This window comes from Herpailurus yagouaroundi, unplaced genomic scaffold (genome assembly GCF_014898765.1).
Source record: "Herpailurus yagouaroundi ecotype Mexico unplaced genomic scaffold, PumYag 180, whole genome shotgun sequence".
Taxonomy (NCBI): domain Eukaryota; kingdom Metazoa; phylum Chordata; class Mammalia; order Carnivora; family Felidae; genus Herpailurus; species Herpailurus yagouaroundi.
Window position 1 is genome coordinate 3,858,858 of NW_024412411.1, and position 16,469 is coordinate 3,875,326.

Below are 16,469 nucleotides of genomic sequence, written 5' to 3' on the forward strand. Positions count from 1 at the left end.
TTTGTTTTGTTTTGTTTTGTTTTGTTTTGTTTTGTTTTGTTTTGTTTTGTTTTATTTCTGAGCCTCCTTTTCCTCCTTTGCCAAAAGAGATAATTGTTTTAAGACCAGGGAGATAAAATAGCTGGCACAAATGTTTGTCTTCTCCCCCTAGCTTTTAGCTTATTTCATAGTTTTGCTAAGTGTACAACAGTCTGCCTACAAATGTCCCTCCTCCCCACCCTACCCCCTCTCCTTTGCCCTCTACCAGCTTGAGCAGCCAAGTCCCCCAGACAGCAGACTCTTTGAATGGTTCCATGAAAGGGCAGTTTATGCTGACTGCCCTTGGCACTGCTGGACAAGGGCCCCCCAGAATTATTTACTTCCTTCTCCCAGACAGTTCTCCCTGCCCTCTTGTGTGTAAAAGGGGGACAAGTGAGGTGGTAGCTGGTCCCTGCCCTTCATAGACACATGTTCTCTCCACTGTGTTCCTGGGGCCCCAGTGTGGAAGCCCTCTCCGCCCAGTCTAGCGTTCTCCCCTTTCTCCCACCTCCCATGATCCTTAGGGTAGCACCACACAGCTTTCCACTTGATTATATCCAATTAGCTTTCTTATATTTGGGTGTGTGCTCATTTTGCCTTAAGGGCAATGAGCAGGCCTCCTCATTTTCTTGGATTCTCTTGGAGCACCTAGTGTGGAACTGTTCACACAATAAGTGTTCACTGTAGCTCTGTGGAATTGAGGTGGTTCATTTGTGTATTCAACAAATACCTACATCTGGGGCGCCTGGCTGGCTCAGTCGGTAGAGCATATGACTCTTGATCTCAAGGACGTGAGTTCAAGCCCCACATTGGCCATGGAACATACTTAAACAAATAAATAAATGAATAGATTTTAAAAAAACAACTACACCTGATAGGATTCTTAGCCATTAGGCACTAGAGACAGAATGGATAGACCTTTCAATGCCTGGGAAAGGGTTAGAAACTCCTCTTAAAAATTGTTGGCTCCAAAAGATATTATTGCCAATGGTAGCAAAATAACCAAAGGCAAATAACATGTAATGCAGACAACAGAGGGCTAGTTGGGGTGCCTGGGTGGCGCAGTCGGTTAAGCGTCCGACTTCAGCCAGGTCACGATCTCGCAGTCTGTGAGTTCGAGCCCCGCGTCAGGCTCTGGGCTGATGGCTCAGAGCCTGGAGCCTGTTTCCGATTCTCTGCCCCTCGTCCGTTCATGCTCTGTCTCTCTCTGTCCCAAAAATAAATAAACGTTGAAAAAAAAAATTAAAAAAAAAAAAAAAAAAAAAACAGAGGGCTAGTTAAGATCTTTGGAGATAGACCTGAGTTTGAATCCTGCTTCTGTCGCTGTATAGATGTGTAACCTCAGGCAAATTACGTGTTCTCTGCCTCAGTTTCTCTCATCTGCAAAATGGGGATAATAGTACCTATCTCATTGTAAGAATTGAAGGAGACAAGTACACCCAAGTTCTTAGCACATGCCTGGCCTACTGTACATGGTCTGTATGGGGTCACTAGTGATATCATTTACTTAAAAGAATATTCCCTGGAGTGGGGCTTGTGTGTGATACGCAGTGCAATGCCAGGAGCTCAGTTGGACAAGGCTGTTAGAAAAAAGGCTGAATGGGGCATCTGGTGGCTCAGTCAGTTAAGTGTCAGACTTCAGCTCCAGTCATGATCTCATGGTTGATAAGGTCAAGCTCCATGTCGGGCTCTGTGCTGACAGATCAGAGCCTGGAGCCTTCTTCAGAATCTGTGTCTCCCTGTCTTGCTCTGCCCCTCCCCCACTCACGTTCTGTTTCTGTCTCAAAAATAAATAAAAGCATTAAAAAATGTTTAAAAAAAAGAAAAAAGAAAAAAAGAAAGGCTAAAGAATGGTGCAAGAAATCAAAATTATAAACAAGCAATGCCCCAAGCAGCAGTCAGTCCTATCTAGGTTTAGCTACCTACCCCCTAAGCACTGTTGGGCCCCCAAAACACACCACTTTCTAGCAGGACTAGTCAGTTGCTGAGGGCATAGAGACTGCTGCAAATATAAAAGAATAAGGCCTTTCCACTCTCCAGTTGTGGTATGATGAAAGAACACAGCTTTGATAACCACTGAGTGGAAAGCACTGGTGAAGGAGACAAAGGACCAGGCCTCAGACCAAGCCCTCTTATATGACCCCAGGCAGGCCACTAACCATTCCAGACCTTGCTTTTCATAATGCCTGCTCTTTCCTCCCTGGGTAGGTGAGATTCAAGAAAAGTGCTAAAAGTGTTTTGAAAAACTAACATACTGGCCAAAGGTAAGGTGGTACTATTCATAGCTTAGAGACAGGCATCCCCCCTGTTTGCACAGCCCTGCCCCTCCTTCCACGCCTCTCCAGACCCTCAGCATTTTCAAGACTTTGTCAGCCTCTCCTTCCCATGAAGCCCCCAGGGGGAGCTTCTCAGTGCCGTGTTCCTGTTTCCACCTGTGGCTACACTGTCTTGTGATGATCTGAAGGTCTGGACAGGGTCAGCATTCTAATTTCCCTCTACATTCCTGGTGCCTGCAAGGGCCTGGCACTGAGGCAGCACCTTGGCTATGTGATTTGGATAAATAAATGAGGCTATCCCAACCACCCCAAGCCACAGTGATCCCTTCAGTTCTGGACTGTGGCATTCAATAATCCATGTCTTATTGCGTGCAACCTTTTCACATTGTGCTTAACTTACATTTAACCCTGGATGCATTTGTGTTATCCCCCTACTGGCCATTAGCTCCCAGGGACTGTGTCCTGTACCTCTCAGCACCCCCATAGCATGCCTGGGCCTAGTGCCTGCCCCTGGGGAATGCTCAGTAAGCATTTGTTTCATCTGCCAGACAGTTCTTGGGCCTCAGTCACCCGATCAGGATGTGTGATAATTGTCACATATCAGAAATTGCAAAAGTAGTGGTTCAAAGCACAGGATTTGGAGCCAGACTGTGGCACTTGGGTAAGTTACTTAACCCCACCTTTGCCTCCCTATCTGTAAAACAGCCATAACACTGTAGCGAGGGTTGGGATGAACATTTAAATCATTGATACATATAAGGCCTTAGAACAGTGCCCATCATACAGTAAACTCATCCAAGTTCACCATTGCTGTTATTAGCTGAGACCAACCCTGCAATTCTGAGAAGGCCCAGCTCTGATCCCTGCAGCTGTAAAGAAAGGCGAGCCGTGTTGCTCACAGACAGTAGCTTTCTGTTTCAAGTCCGGTCCTCTGGAGCCTCAGTATGTGACTGAGGCTAGCAGACCATGCCACCCCCAAATATGCTACTCTGGCATCTTAATGATGTTGAGCTGTAGGCACTTGAAAAACAGTAAATACAGGGAGTAGCTTTCTCTGAACTCCCCTTAACTGCCTAAAGACAGATCCTTCAAAAGGAAATCAATTGTCAAAAATCCCCTCTGGGAGTTTCCACTACTGGGAAGGATTGACTCTTACCGCAGGAGAGGAGACTAGAAGTAGACATGGCTCCCAGACAGACTTTGTCACAAACTGTCATACCTCATCTATTCTAAGCGTCCATTCATCTTTCCTAAAAATCTCCTCTAAGAGGCCTCCCCTTTCCCTTTTAGGATGATATTTAATCCTGAATTCTAAGCCACCTCGCGGAGTTACTCATTTTTCCTTCAGTGTTTCTCATGTATACATGAGGTATACATGTTCACAAACTTCTGTTTTTCTCTTGTTAATCTTTTATTACAGAGATCTCAGCTAAGAATACAGAAGGGTAGAGCTAAAATTCCTTCCCCTACATGACAAGATTTAGTAATTCAGTAAGAGGATTTCCAGAATCTTGGCACACTCGGCAGAAATACTAAAGATGTCACCAGGTGTTCATCGAGGCCCTGGGGGAAGCTGGCTATCAGCACATCGGAACTCTTTCCTTTGGGGCCACAGAGCTCTGGCAAGCCGAAATCCTGAAGTGCATGGTGCAGGGAGGGGGCAGAGACAACACAGCATCCAACCACCCAATCCCTTAACCGTGTGCCTACTTTGTGAGCCAGATACACACTCCTGCCCCTGTTAACCTGAGCCAAGTTGCCTGGAATGTTCTCTGCACAACTGCTCAGACATTACAATTACTTATCAATACAGCCTTAGCTCATGCTAGCCCTTCTGCTGGGAAATGCTTCTCCTCATTAGACTCTACCTTAAAAATTCTACCAGTCTTCCAAAGCACAGCTCAAAAGATGCCTTTTTATTCACTTATCCAAAAATATTTGCTGAACGCCTACTTATTTGAACCAGACTTTCTGGGGATACCAGGAGGAAGAAGGAGTACAGAGTCCAGTGCAGGTAGGAAAGCAAATAAACAAATATGAAATTCAGGGCGATGGGGGCTATTATAGAGGCGTGTACAAAGTAGGGTGGAGTCCTAACGCACACAGCCTGCAGGGAAGGAAACTGACCACAGTTAAATGACTAGAGTAATTGCAATTTGAGAAACATGAAGAAAATAAAATCCATTAACATGAAAGAAAATGACTGGAGGGTCAGGCGGTCAGGGAAGCCCTCTCTGAAGTGACGCTGAGCCCAGAGTGGGACAACAAGAACTTGGCCATGGGGGGATTTGAGGGAGCAGCCAATGCAAAGACCTGAAAGGTGGGGATGATACTGATGGCAATGAGCATAGTGGTTTTAGGAATGGAAAGAATTTCACGTGTCTGGAATGTAATGAGAGGGGATTGGTGGGAGGTGAGCCAAGTTGAGATTATAGTATAATTATATATATATATATACATATATATATATATACACACACACACACACACACATATACATGTATATTTTTTTACTCAATGTTATCATGTAAGAATATTCTTGGTTGTGAAAAATGATTTATTAACACTTTTAATGGCTGTATTAAAAAATCATCATATAAAAAAAAGAAGAAAACTTCATTCTGTTTTTTTAAAATATCATATGAGGTACACTCCTGTTACAGAAACAATCCCTGCTCAGCAGAAGTCAGTGGAGGGAAGGGCAAAAAGCCATGGAAGTCAGGCTAGCCCCTTCCTGCAGGTGTCCTCATTGCCACTTCTGGGCCCCTGTGGTCAGTGCTCAAAGTGGCAGAACCGTCATTGACCAAACCCCAGGGACTGTTGGTAAGTCCTGTTTCCAACATAGAGAGCCTGAGCCCCAGAAACTTCTCCCTTTGGATTTCTTGTTACCTTCTTTGTATTGTCTGTCCATTCTATTCTGACTGCAATGACTGGAGGAGAAACCATGTAAATTCCGTTCCCTGATACAGACCACTTCCTTAGCTCCCATTTGCAAGGAACAAGCAATGCTTACAAGGCCCTCTTCCGGTAGCTCTCCTTTCTCCTCTCCTAGCTTAGCTTTTTGCTTCTGGCTTCTCTGGAAAGCCACAGGACTCCACCAGCTTCTCTCTGCCAACATTTTAGTCTTCAGGGCTTGAGCTGCATGGCCTGCGGAATTCCTGTCCATATTCATGTATCCACTTGTTGGCCACTGGGGGAGAATAGGGAAGAAGAAGAAGAAGAAGAAGAAGAAGAAGAAGAAGAAGAGAGCAGGCTCAACAGAGCAGACAGCAGCGATGCTCGCTCCCAGGGCTGTGTGAGGACCCGCTTGCATTCTGCACCCTACGCAACTCGCTTGCCCTATCTTCGTCCCAGCCCTGCTACAGACCACAGGGTGTTGCTTCTAGCAAAGATAAATAGCAAAGAGGACATTGTCCCCTAGAAAAAGTCTTTGACAGGGCCTGTCTACTGTACACTGATTCTCAAACCTTGGGTACTAAGGTCACTTACTCTTTATTCATGTAGCTCCTAAAAGTCCACCTTCCCCCTGGTGCCAATCCAGAGTAATGAGAATAAAGGGGTGGCTTCTCCTGGCAATTCCCTATCTCAGCATGAGAGTCTCTCGTCTATTTCTTTTTCTGTCGTCAGAACTACGTGGTTTTGGACACATATATGACATGAATACATCTGCTGCTTATTTATCTCTTCCTTGGTTGACCATCTCACGGGGAGGCACTAAATGCTACACATAGTAGCTCGATGGTTCTCTCCTTGGATTAGAGGGCTGGAACTTAGCACCGTTTTCCTCAGCTGTGCTCAGAAAGCAAGGCCTGTCTGGTCAGGTCAATAAACTTTCACTGACAGCTTCTCTATAAGAGGATCTGTCCTTTAAGGCTTCCCAATCTGTTGGGGGCAACTAACCCAACAACCTGATCATCTCAATATAATGTGGCACTATAAGGAAGCTATTGGAATGACAAAGCTATGCTATTTTCCATCCACCCCCTATTTCACTTTACTCTGACCCCCTCGCCCTATTCTTATGCCCAGAAAGGCAGGCCTTACCCCACTTATCTCCCACCAGGACAGGACAACCAGCATGAAGTGTGTCTCCATCCCCTTCACCACTCCTATGCAGATTCCACCAAAACAGTGCTGCATTCTGAAAACAAAAGGGCCCACCCCAGAGAGGGTAAGCCCAGAATTTCAGTCCTTTGGAAGTACATGACTAAGGCAAATGCATGCATGTCATTAAATGAGAAAATTATCCACGCAGATTGGAAGCAAGTCATGCATAAAATGGCACAAAATGGCGTAAGTTGCCGTTCACCCATTCATTCATGCATACATCATTTATTGAGAGCCTTCTCTGCTCCAGGCTCTGAGGATGCAGAGACAAATCATGTCCAATTCTGCTCTCAGGAGCCCACAGTCTTAGTGGAGAGACAAGACATAAAAACAAACCAGAACAAGACGGTGTAGCAAGTGCTAGGAGAAAGGTGAATCCCGTGATATCATGGGATCACTGAGGAGAGGCACTCAGGAAAAACCACAAAATGGAACAAAATATTCCTTATACAATTAAGAACTTAATTCAGATGCTTACCCTTCCTTTGGCACTTACTAATAACACCCCCAGGAAGCAGGCAGTATCATAACTCCCAACTTTAGCAGCAAGGAAGCTGAGGCTTAGCGGCTTTAAATAATGCAACTAAGAAGGAGCACGAGACTCAAACCCAGGTGTTTTGACTCCAAATGCTATATGTTCTTTTTGATCCCATACACAGATTTTCCCCCCTATACAATTCCTATACACTTAGTTTAACCTTGGCCATTAGAAGCAGTTTAAACCCAAAGTAATGAACAGCTTCCCAAATGCACTGACAACATCTGCACTCCCAAGCCCAGAAGAGACACCAATCCCGAGTATTCAGAGATTTCTGCATTTTATTATGCGGTACTTACCTTGTGCCTGGCACTGTGCTAAGTGTTTTATAGGCACAATATCATTTATATATATTCATTTCATTCCTGAATTAGGTAGGGGCTGTGAGGGAGCTTGACTGGTCTGAACCAGGGGATGAGGGAGGGGGGAGTAAAACCTCTTATCACATGGCCCTCCTCTGCCTCATGTGATTTCATAGCTCTTATTGGCATATTTTGTTCCTGCCTGCCTGTTAACTTCTCTGTGAGCTCCTGGACGACAAGGACTATGAGTTTTTGTCTGTACCCTCAGTGCCTTCGGCCCTCAGTGTTCAGAGGATCCAAAGGTCACTAAAACTGAGTTCTTACCTTGAGGAGTTTATTGTAATAGAGAAGGCAGACATGTTATCCATCTACTTGCAATATAAGTAGTCATAAAATTAAAAACTAGAGGCACAAGTATCATGTGGCCATCCACACTGAGGAATTACCTTTAATTTCGAGAATCAGGGGAAAACATCTTTTTATCCTCCCTCCCAGGAATAAGCTTGCAGACACAGACAGCACCAAAGCTCGAGTGTTAGTTCTGCACTTTTATTACCACTGTGTGCTGGGACCAGATCCCCACTCACCTTGACCACAGGCACGCTGAAGTTGGCATAGATGAAGGCGGTGGCTCCTCCAGCTTCCACCGAGCTCAGCTACAGTGCCAAAGAAGAGCCAGCATTGAAATAGCTCCTGACTATCCAACTCTGCCCTACCTGACATTTGATGTCATTTCCACATAGATTCCTTCCTCTATTTCAGCTCTGGGAGAAATACTTATTGAGAGACAATGACCCAATTTAGGAATTAAGGAAGACTGCTCAATGGCATCAGTGTTTGCCTGCAGGGCCACAAATTGGAAAGCCTTTAGGAATTCCCCCTTTCTTTATCCTTCCAGCTAACATCCTTATTGAGGGCTACAGTAAGTAGATTCGAAGTTTGAGACCCTCAGGAAGAAATCTAGGTTATTATCACAACCCAAGACACACACACGCCCCTTAAGTACAAGTTTCATAAACATTCTTAGATGAGATACCCCTTGTTATTTTCCATTTTATTTCATTCTATTCTAGTTCAGATTTCTCAAATACCAACCACATCCACTAAATTAATTTCACAGCCCACGAATGGGTCATGACTGTGGCTTGCAGAGCACTGTTTAGATAACAATTAGTTTTCAAAGTTGGGCATTGTAGGAACCACTGACTGCAGCTGTGGCATGTTTCCCACACCACTCATCTCTCTCTAGGTAACCTCAGCTAAAGAGTTTCACCACTGGTATATTCTAGAATTGTGGATATGTTCTCTTAATATGAAGTTTTTTTCTGATTGTCAAATATGTAAATAATTTTAAAATACAGAAAATACTTAAAAATATTACTCATCATCTTATCATCGAGGAAAAAAAGGCATTGTTATAATTTACATACTAGTAACTGACATTTACTCAGCATTGACTATATGCTAGATATTATACTAAGTCCTCGTGGATATCCTACTTATTCCTCACAACAGTCCTATAATTAGAATTGTTATTGTTATAATTCACTTTTTACAAATAGGAAACTGAGTCTCAGCTTAAGTACTTCACAAAAGGTCACCTGACTCCTCAGTGACTGAGCCTGACTTAACTGAGCCAGTGCTAACTACAGAATCCCTGCTTACAATCTTTATGCTACACCCTTGAACATTCAGGTTATTTCCAAATGTTTACTATTATAAACAACTCTTAATGAGTAAAATCATTTTTTCATCTTATGCTCTTCTCGTAGGAAAGACCATTAGTCTGGACCATTAGTATTACTGAGTCAAGAATGTGTGCATGCATTGAATACTTTTGATACATGCTGCACTAGGAGCACAACATGACAGTGCCAGTCTTACCTCGCCCTGTCTATCAGAACAGCCATGGATCCCACCACATTCACTGTCAGGGGTTGGGAAGCTGGCACTTGTTAGAAGAAATTGAATTGACGTGGTGCTTCAGAACCTGGTAATGGCAGTGGTGATTTTTAGCATTTCTTAGCTCCCTGTGATTTTTAGCATTTCTTAGCGACCTTTGAGAAGGTCGATGAGAGCAACAATTTGCCCCTTGTGTAACCAACAAACTAGATGATTCTGTTCTAACTCCTGCTGTAGGCAACTATGGGTTTGCACAGGGGGAACCTGGACTTTCCTGCATTCCTGTACCTGTGGTTTTGCAGTATGGTGGGAAGGAATGACTTGTCCAACAAATTGAAAAGAGAACCTGACCTGTGTGCTATGAAGCGCCTGAACAGGATTGCGAAGTCGATGGGGTAGGACTAAAGCTTTCACTGTTTTGTACTGGGACTGATCTTATCCAATTTGAACAGAAAATTACAAACTTGATTTCAGCTCAGTCCTCTGTACATCTTATACATTATTTTCTCCCTGCAATATAGCTCTTAGGTTCTCCACAAACCCTATGCTTGTTGTTAGAAATGTTTATGATGGTCTTTTCCCCAACCTGAAGGTGAAAGAATTGGGCATAACCTAGCACTTCCTAGGTCCCATGATGCCAGTGCCCCTTTAAGGGGTTCTATACTTGTTTGTGGGGTACAATGATAGAAACATGCCGGATAAAACTTTATAGAGTGATGTTCCCTTATGTTATTTCATCAGATCCTCAAGACAACCCAATGGGAGGCATAGGACAAGAAAACGAGCTCAAAGAATTGATGTAGTTTGTGCTGAGGCCACATATATCAAGCGGCAGAACCAGAATTAGGCCAACTCTAAGTGCATTCCATTCCACTGTGCAAACCCAAAGTGCATTCCAATCCACTGTCACAAATGCTTAAAACCCAAATGTACATGCACATGTTTGTGTGCACTCACTCCCCCCCGCCCCCATATACACACACTTGCATTTTGCCATTTAAAATTGCAGGGCTCTTGCATCGATGCTACCCTCACCATAGTAACTGGAGCTCTGTAACCAGGGAACCAGTGGTAGGAGATATTAGGGAAGTAAAGGACAGGGAGATACTGGCCCCTAGATGTCCTACTCTTTGGTTGATAACGATATTCATCACTGTCTGTGACCACCCATGCCAGCTTGAGTCATCAACCAGAGATGCAACCAGCTGCAGGCAGTAAGACATGCCCCCTGCCTGGAGAGCTGATGTCCCTCTGCCTGATAAGAACACTCAGAATAACCACTAGAGGCCAGACACATTGGAAGTGATAGCCTTCCAGTTCTGCAGGAAGTAGAAAACTGAGTCACGTGAAGAAACACAAAGGGATCACCAGCATTACAGACCATAAAGTGTGGCCTCTAGTTGTCCTTTCTTGGCTGTACTGTGGAGACAATACAGCACTGACAAAAGAGGGAATGCTAGGGTGGGGTGTGTCTGCTATTCTAATGAGCCTGAAACAGGACTTCATCTTTGGGTGTTATGCAGAGCCCTTCTACTAATATGTTTATGCCTTCAGTGAACAGTAATACACCTCTTATAATTTAAGTGACAGACGACTGAAATTATGACTTGTCCATAGAGAATGAAGTAAACCCACACCATTTGAAGGGAAGGGGGTTGGTGAGATAATAGCAACTGGGTTCAATTCCTGTAGGATCAGGTCAGAAAGTAGGAGAGGAGCCCAATTTATTTGTTAAGGGGGTTTAATGCTGATTTTACTGAACATTTTATGGGGAGATAGGAAAGAGAATTTTCACTGCATATAAGAGAGCATCTCAGTAGGCATCTCTATTCTTCCATAATCTTAGGTGTCTCATTTCTCTTTCCTCTTTCCTGTCACGGCTCTACAACCTCATCTCTGGGTCCATGCTTTCCAACACCAGTTAGTCTATGGGACTTCAAAGAGAGAGACCCTCACATTCTCTTCCTGTGTTGGTCAGGAATCTCTTGACCTTCAATGTAACCCCACTTCCCTTCCTAATTACTGCCTATGAGAAGGTCATATTTAAGTGTATGCAGTATAAGCTCTTTGCGGGCAGGAACCCTGACTTATATTTCTTTAGCTCCTATAGAGCCTAATAAAAATGCTGTCTGAAAGTCACAAAAGTCTCAGAGATTTTTGTGCTGTATAGATAGACAGATAGATAGATAAAATCAGTATCTGATATGGTTTTGAAAACCATAAAATAAAAGCAGTATAAATAGTCATTAAATAAGAAGCTCTGGTCCTTCCAAAGCAAGACTCACATAGATCATAAATGTTGCAACTCGGTTCCCAGACTTCATTCTGTACAGTGGACTGGTTGGTGACTGGGACAAAAATAAAACATACCATTATTTTATGCACATGGCACCACAGTAACAGGATTGTAACATAATAGAGGGAGGAAAATGGGGGTGTCACAGAAGGGCTATAGCCTTGAGCCACACCTAGTTGAGTACCCACCCTTGCTGGCAGGTACTCAATTACTGTTTTTCTTTTACTAATTTATCAGAGACTCATTTAAATGAATTGTATACAGTTGATCCTTGAACAATATGGGTTTGAACTGGGCAGGTCCACTTGTACATAGATTTTTTTCAATAAGTGCTGTAAACATGTTTTCTCTTCCTTATGATCTTCTTAATAACATTTTTCTTTTATCTAGCTTGCTTTATTGTAAGATTACAGTATATAAAACATATACAAAATATGTGTTAATCAATGGTTTATGTCATCAGCAAGACTTCCAGTCAAGAGTAGGCTATGAGAAGTTAAGCGTTCGGGGAGTCAAAATTATACACAGATTCTTGACTGTGCAAGGGGTTGGCCTGAGTTGTTCAAGGGTCAACTGTACTAATCAAACAGAACTGCTTGTCAGTAGTGAAAGTACTATCTGAGGTTAACTGTACCTTTGGTTCCAGTGAAATAAAGAAATTTGTAGATACACTATTACAGATAATTACTCTGTAGGAACTAGGAACACCAAGTCATAAGAACTTGGAGTTCCCAGTTATTTGCCAAAGAGACACACTCTTTTGACATAGAACAGTTTAACTGAGATCTAATTTACATATCATAAAATTCACCCATTGTAAGAGTACGTTTTTCAGTGAGTTTTGGTAAATTTTACCAGTTGTGCACCACTCACACAATCCAATTTTAGAGCACTTTTCCAGCTTAAAAAGTTCCCTCATGTCAGTTTGTAGTCAGTCCCTATCCCACCCTCAACCCTGAGCAACCACTGATGTACTTTCTGTCTCTATAGTTTGCCTTTTCTAGAAATTTCATAATAAGCAGACTCATAAAATATGTAGTCTTTTTTTGTTTGGCTTCTTTCACTTAGCATAGTGTTTTTTTGTTTTGTTTTGTTTTTTAGCATAGTGTTTTTAAGATTCATCTATATTGTTGGGTATATCAGTAGTAGTTCATTCCTTTTTATTGCTGAGTAGTATTCCATTGTGTGGATATAGAAAAATGTGTTTATTCATTCACTTGTTGATGAGCATTTGGGTTGTTTATAATTCTTAGCTACTATCAATAAATCTGTTTTAAACATTCTTATACAAGTCTTTTTTAAATTAATTTATTTATTTTGAGAGAGAGAGAGAGAGAGAGAGAGAGAGAGAGTGTGAGTGGGGAGGGGCAGAGAGAGAGACAGGGAGAGAGAGAAATCCCATGCAGGCTCTGTGCTGTCAGCACAGAGCCCAGTGCAGGGCTCAGTCTCATGAACTGTGAGATCTTGACCGGAACTGAAATGAAGAGTCAGATGCTTAACCTACTGAGCTGCCCAGATGCCCCTCTTGTACAAGTCTTTGTATGGACATATTTCCTTTTCTCTTGGGTAAAATACTTAGGAGAGGAATAGGTGGATAATATGTAGGTGTATGTATAACTTTTTCTTTAAAATTTTTTAAATGTTTTATTTATTTTTGAGAGAGAGAGACAAAGTGCAAGCTGGGCAAGGGCAGAGAGAGAGAGAGGAAGACAGAATCTGAAGCAGGCTCCAGGCTCTGAGCTGTCAGCACAGAACCCAACACGGGGCTTGAATTCATGAACCATGAGATAATGACCTGAGCTGAAGTTGGATGTTTGAGCCACTCAGGCACCCCTATATGTATAACTTTTTAAGAAACTGCCAAACTATCTTTGAAAATGGCTGTACCATTTCACATTTCCATCAGCAATGTATGAAAGTTTGAGCTCCTGCACACTTCCATCAACATTTGATATTATCTGTCTTTGTTATTTAGCCACTGTAATAGGAGTATGGTGCTCTTTGTGGTTTTAATTTTTATTTCTCTGATGACATTGAGCATATTTTTATGTGCTTATTTACCCATTCATTTATTTTATTTGGTAAGTACCCATTCAAATAACCTATTTCATTATTAACCTATACATAATATTAATTCAAATAAGCCCATTTTTAACATATTATTTTATTTATTTATTTATTTAATTTAAAGTTTATTTATTTTGATAGGGTGGGCGGGGGCAGAGAGAGAGAAGGAGAGAGAGAATACCAAGCAGACTCTGCATTGTCAGCACAGAGCCCAATGTGGGGCTCAAACTCATAGACTGTGAGACCATAACCTGAGCCAAAATCAAGAGTTGGAGACTTAAGCAACTGAGCCACCCAGACACCCCTCAAATAAGCCCGTTTTTTAAATTTGAGTTATGGGGTGCCTGGCTGGCTCAGTCAGTAAAACACACAACTCTTGATCTTGGGCTTATGAATTCAAGCTCTTGAGCCCACATTGGGCATAGAGCTTACTTAGATAGATGATAGATAAATACATAGACAGATAGAGGGATAAAAGAAAAAATTGAGTTGTCTTATTACTGAATTATAAGTTTTTTATATATTTTGGATACAACTTTTTTTTACCAGGTATACAATTTATGAGTGTTTTCTCCTAGTTAGTGATTTGTCCTTTCATTTTCTAATGGTGTGTTTGAAAAGCAAATGATTGGGGCGCCTGGGTGGCGCAGTCGGTTAAGCGTCCGACTTCAGCCAGGTCACGATCTCGTGGTCCGTGAGTTCGAGCCCCGTGTCGGGCTCTGGGCTGATGGCTCAGAGCCTGGAGCCTGTTTCTGATTCTGTGTCTCCCTCTCTCTCTGCCCCTCCCCCGTTCATGCTCTGTCTCTCTCTGTCCCAAAAATAAATGAAAACATTGAAAAAAAAAAAAATTTTGAAAAGCAAATGATTGTAATTTTGATGAGGTCCAATTTACCACTCTTAATTTTTCTTTTATGGATCCTGTTTTGTTATCCTAAGAAATTTTGCCTAGTCACAAAGATTTCTCTATGTTTTCTTCTAGACATTTTATAGTTTTGCATTTTACATTTAGGTCTATAATCCATTTTCAGTTAATTTTTGTATATGGTGTGAGGTAAGAGTCTAAAGTTGTTGTTGTTGTTGTTGTTGTTGTTTTGCAAGTAGATACCCAATTGTCCCAGCACCATTTGTTGAAAAGAGTATCTTTTCCTCATTGAATTTCTGTGGCACCTTTGTCAAAATTCAATTGGCCATGTGTGGGTTTATTTCTGGACTTTGTTCTGTTCCACTGACCTATGTGTTTATCCTTATATCAATACCACACAGCCCTGATTATTGTAGCTCTATATTACGTTTTGAAATCAAGTAGTGTTGTGTCCTGCAACTTTGTTCTTTTTCAAAATTTTGGCTGTCCTGGATCCTTTGTATTTCCATATACATTTTAGGATCAGCTTATTAATTTCTATAATTTCTTCTAATTTTGATAAAGTTTGGGTTATTGATCTATAGATCAATTTTGGGGAGATCTTTTAATCCTTAAAAATTACTTGCTCAATATACATCAACAAAGATGGGCAGTTGAAATCATGTGGAAAGGAAAGTGACTGTAAAAAGGACAATCTTCACTGGGAAGTCCCTGGATGAAACAAGACAGAAGACTACATGACAAGCCATATTTTTCTCCCCACTAGCAAATTTTAGAGAGGGGTGATTGTGGCCTAAAAGGAAATGAGTCAGCAGCAGTCTGCTTGAAACCAAGGCTTTCAGACCTTCCTGCAACAAGAGTCTTTGTTCTAAGATTTCACTTGGTGTTCCCTGAGAGCACGTTAAGGGCTCTGCCTCAGAGCAGTTAATACCCTGGTTCCCTACCCCAGGAGATTGATCATTGGCCCCATAGTTACCGTAGCATGGTCAAAGTGAGGCTCATAGTGACCACCGATTCCATAGTTCACCACCTGGAGATACTCTGCATAGGGAGGCTGGACATCAAGGCCTGTGAGGGCACCAATGCGATGATCAAGGGTTACCAGCAGTGGGTCAACAGTGTCCTTCAGCCAGGCACTAAAACACATCACAGGTTGGAGCATCAATGATCTGATGCCAGAAATGACTATATGTCTGTGAATGAATGAGTTACATCAATTGCCAGAAAGAAGGATGCAAGGAAGGAAGGCAGGCTGAAGAAACAGCATAAGCACAGACATGGAGGTATAACAATATAGAATATGCACAAGTGTGAAAGCATTTGGTCTATGAAAGAAGTAATGAGAAACAAGGCTGGAAAAGTAAGTTCAAGACATGTAAAAAGCTGAGGACACCGTGGTCATAAAACTGGTCTTTTCGGGTAGTTGGATAATCAGTGAAGGTTGGTGGGCAGGAAAGTGATTTGGTGATTAGGAGTTCACTGGTGACCTCTGAAGGACCAGTTCCAGTGCAGCCGTGAGGACAGAACCAAAATTCAAACAGATGCAGAGTGATGGTAGAGAAAAAAGAGGAGGTAATGAGGGTCTCAGTTTCTTTACCTGAAAAGTAAAAAGAATACCACCTACTCTGCTAAAAGTAATGAGTCTAAGTAGAAGGTCGAATTTTCTCTTTGACCCTACAGTGTCATAAAGGTTAGAAAAGCAATGAAGCTGAGGCCATATGGACCTTCCAAAGTTTATAAAACAACTCCTAATAAAAGGTCACAAAATGTACCAAAGAAGTTAAGCTAAATGATTCTGAATCAAAGCTTTCATTATTCACCTCACTTCCCAGACAACAAAAACTATTCACCCATCCTGGGTCTGTCCTCTCCATGGATGCTGTTGTCACTGTCTCCCATGGCTCCCATGGGGACTCATCCTCTTACCAATCCTGAGTCCTGTCTTTCCAGTGCAAATCAAGGATTGAGGGAAGAAGATAAAGCTGGATTCTCAGCTGCTTCTGCCTCTCTAGAAGCCATCAGGTCCAGAGATTCCGGCCACCCTTCTTGCCTGAATGTTGGCAAGTCATGCTCTGAATATGAGTCAGGAAGCAGGAATGGA

At 42.4% G+C, this 16,469-nt stretch overlaps 1 protein-coding gene across 4 annotated transcripts in view; it reads right to left on the reverse strand.

The window, feature by feature from the left end:
- Window positions 1-4,833: 4,833 nt before the first annotated feature.
- P4HA3 (prolyl 4-hydroxylase subunit alpha 3) overlaps window positions 4,834-16,469 on the reverse strand; it is a 42,204-nt gene continuing 30,568 nt past the window's right edge. For 3 of the 4 annotated variants that reach the window (XM_040489325.1, XM_040489322.1, XM_040489321.1), the window contains 5 exons: window positions 15,345-15,504; window positions 11,429-11,491; window positions 7,829-7,897; window positions 6,339-6,435; window positions 4,834-5,484 (listed from right to left, as the gene is read on the reverse strand). In XM_040489325.1, the coding sequence (XP_040345259.1) occupies window positions 5,414-5,484; window positions 6,339-6,435; window positions 7,829-7,897; window positions 11,429-11,491; window positions 15,345-15,504 (460 nt within the window). In that variant the 3' untranslated portion in view covers window positions 4,834-5,413. The remainder of the gene's footprint in view (window positions 5,485-6,338; window positions 6,436-7,828; window positions 7,898-11,428; window positions 11,492-15,344; window positions 15,505-16,469) is intronic. The other variant, XM_040489324.1, reaches the window with a different exon arrangement.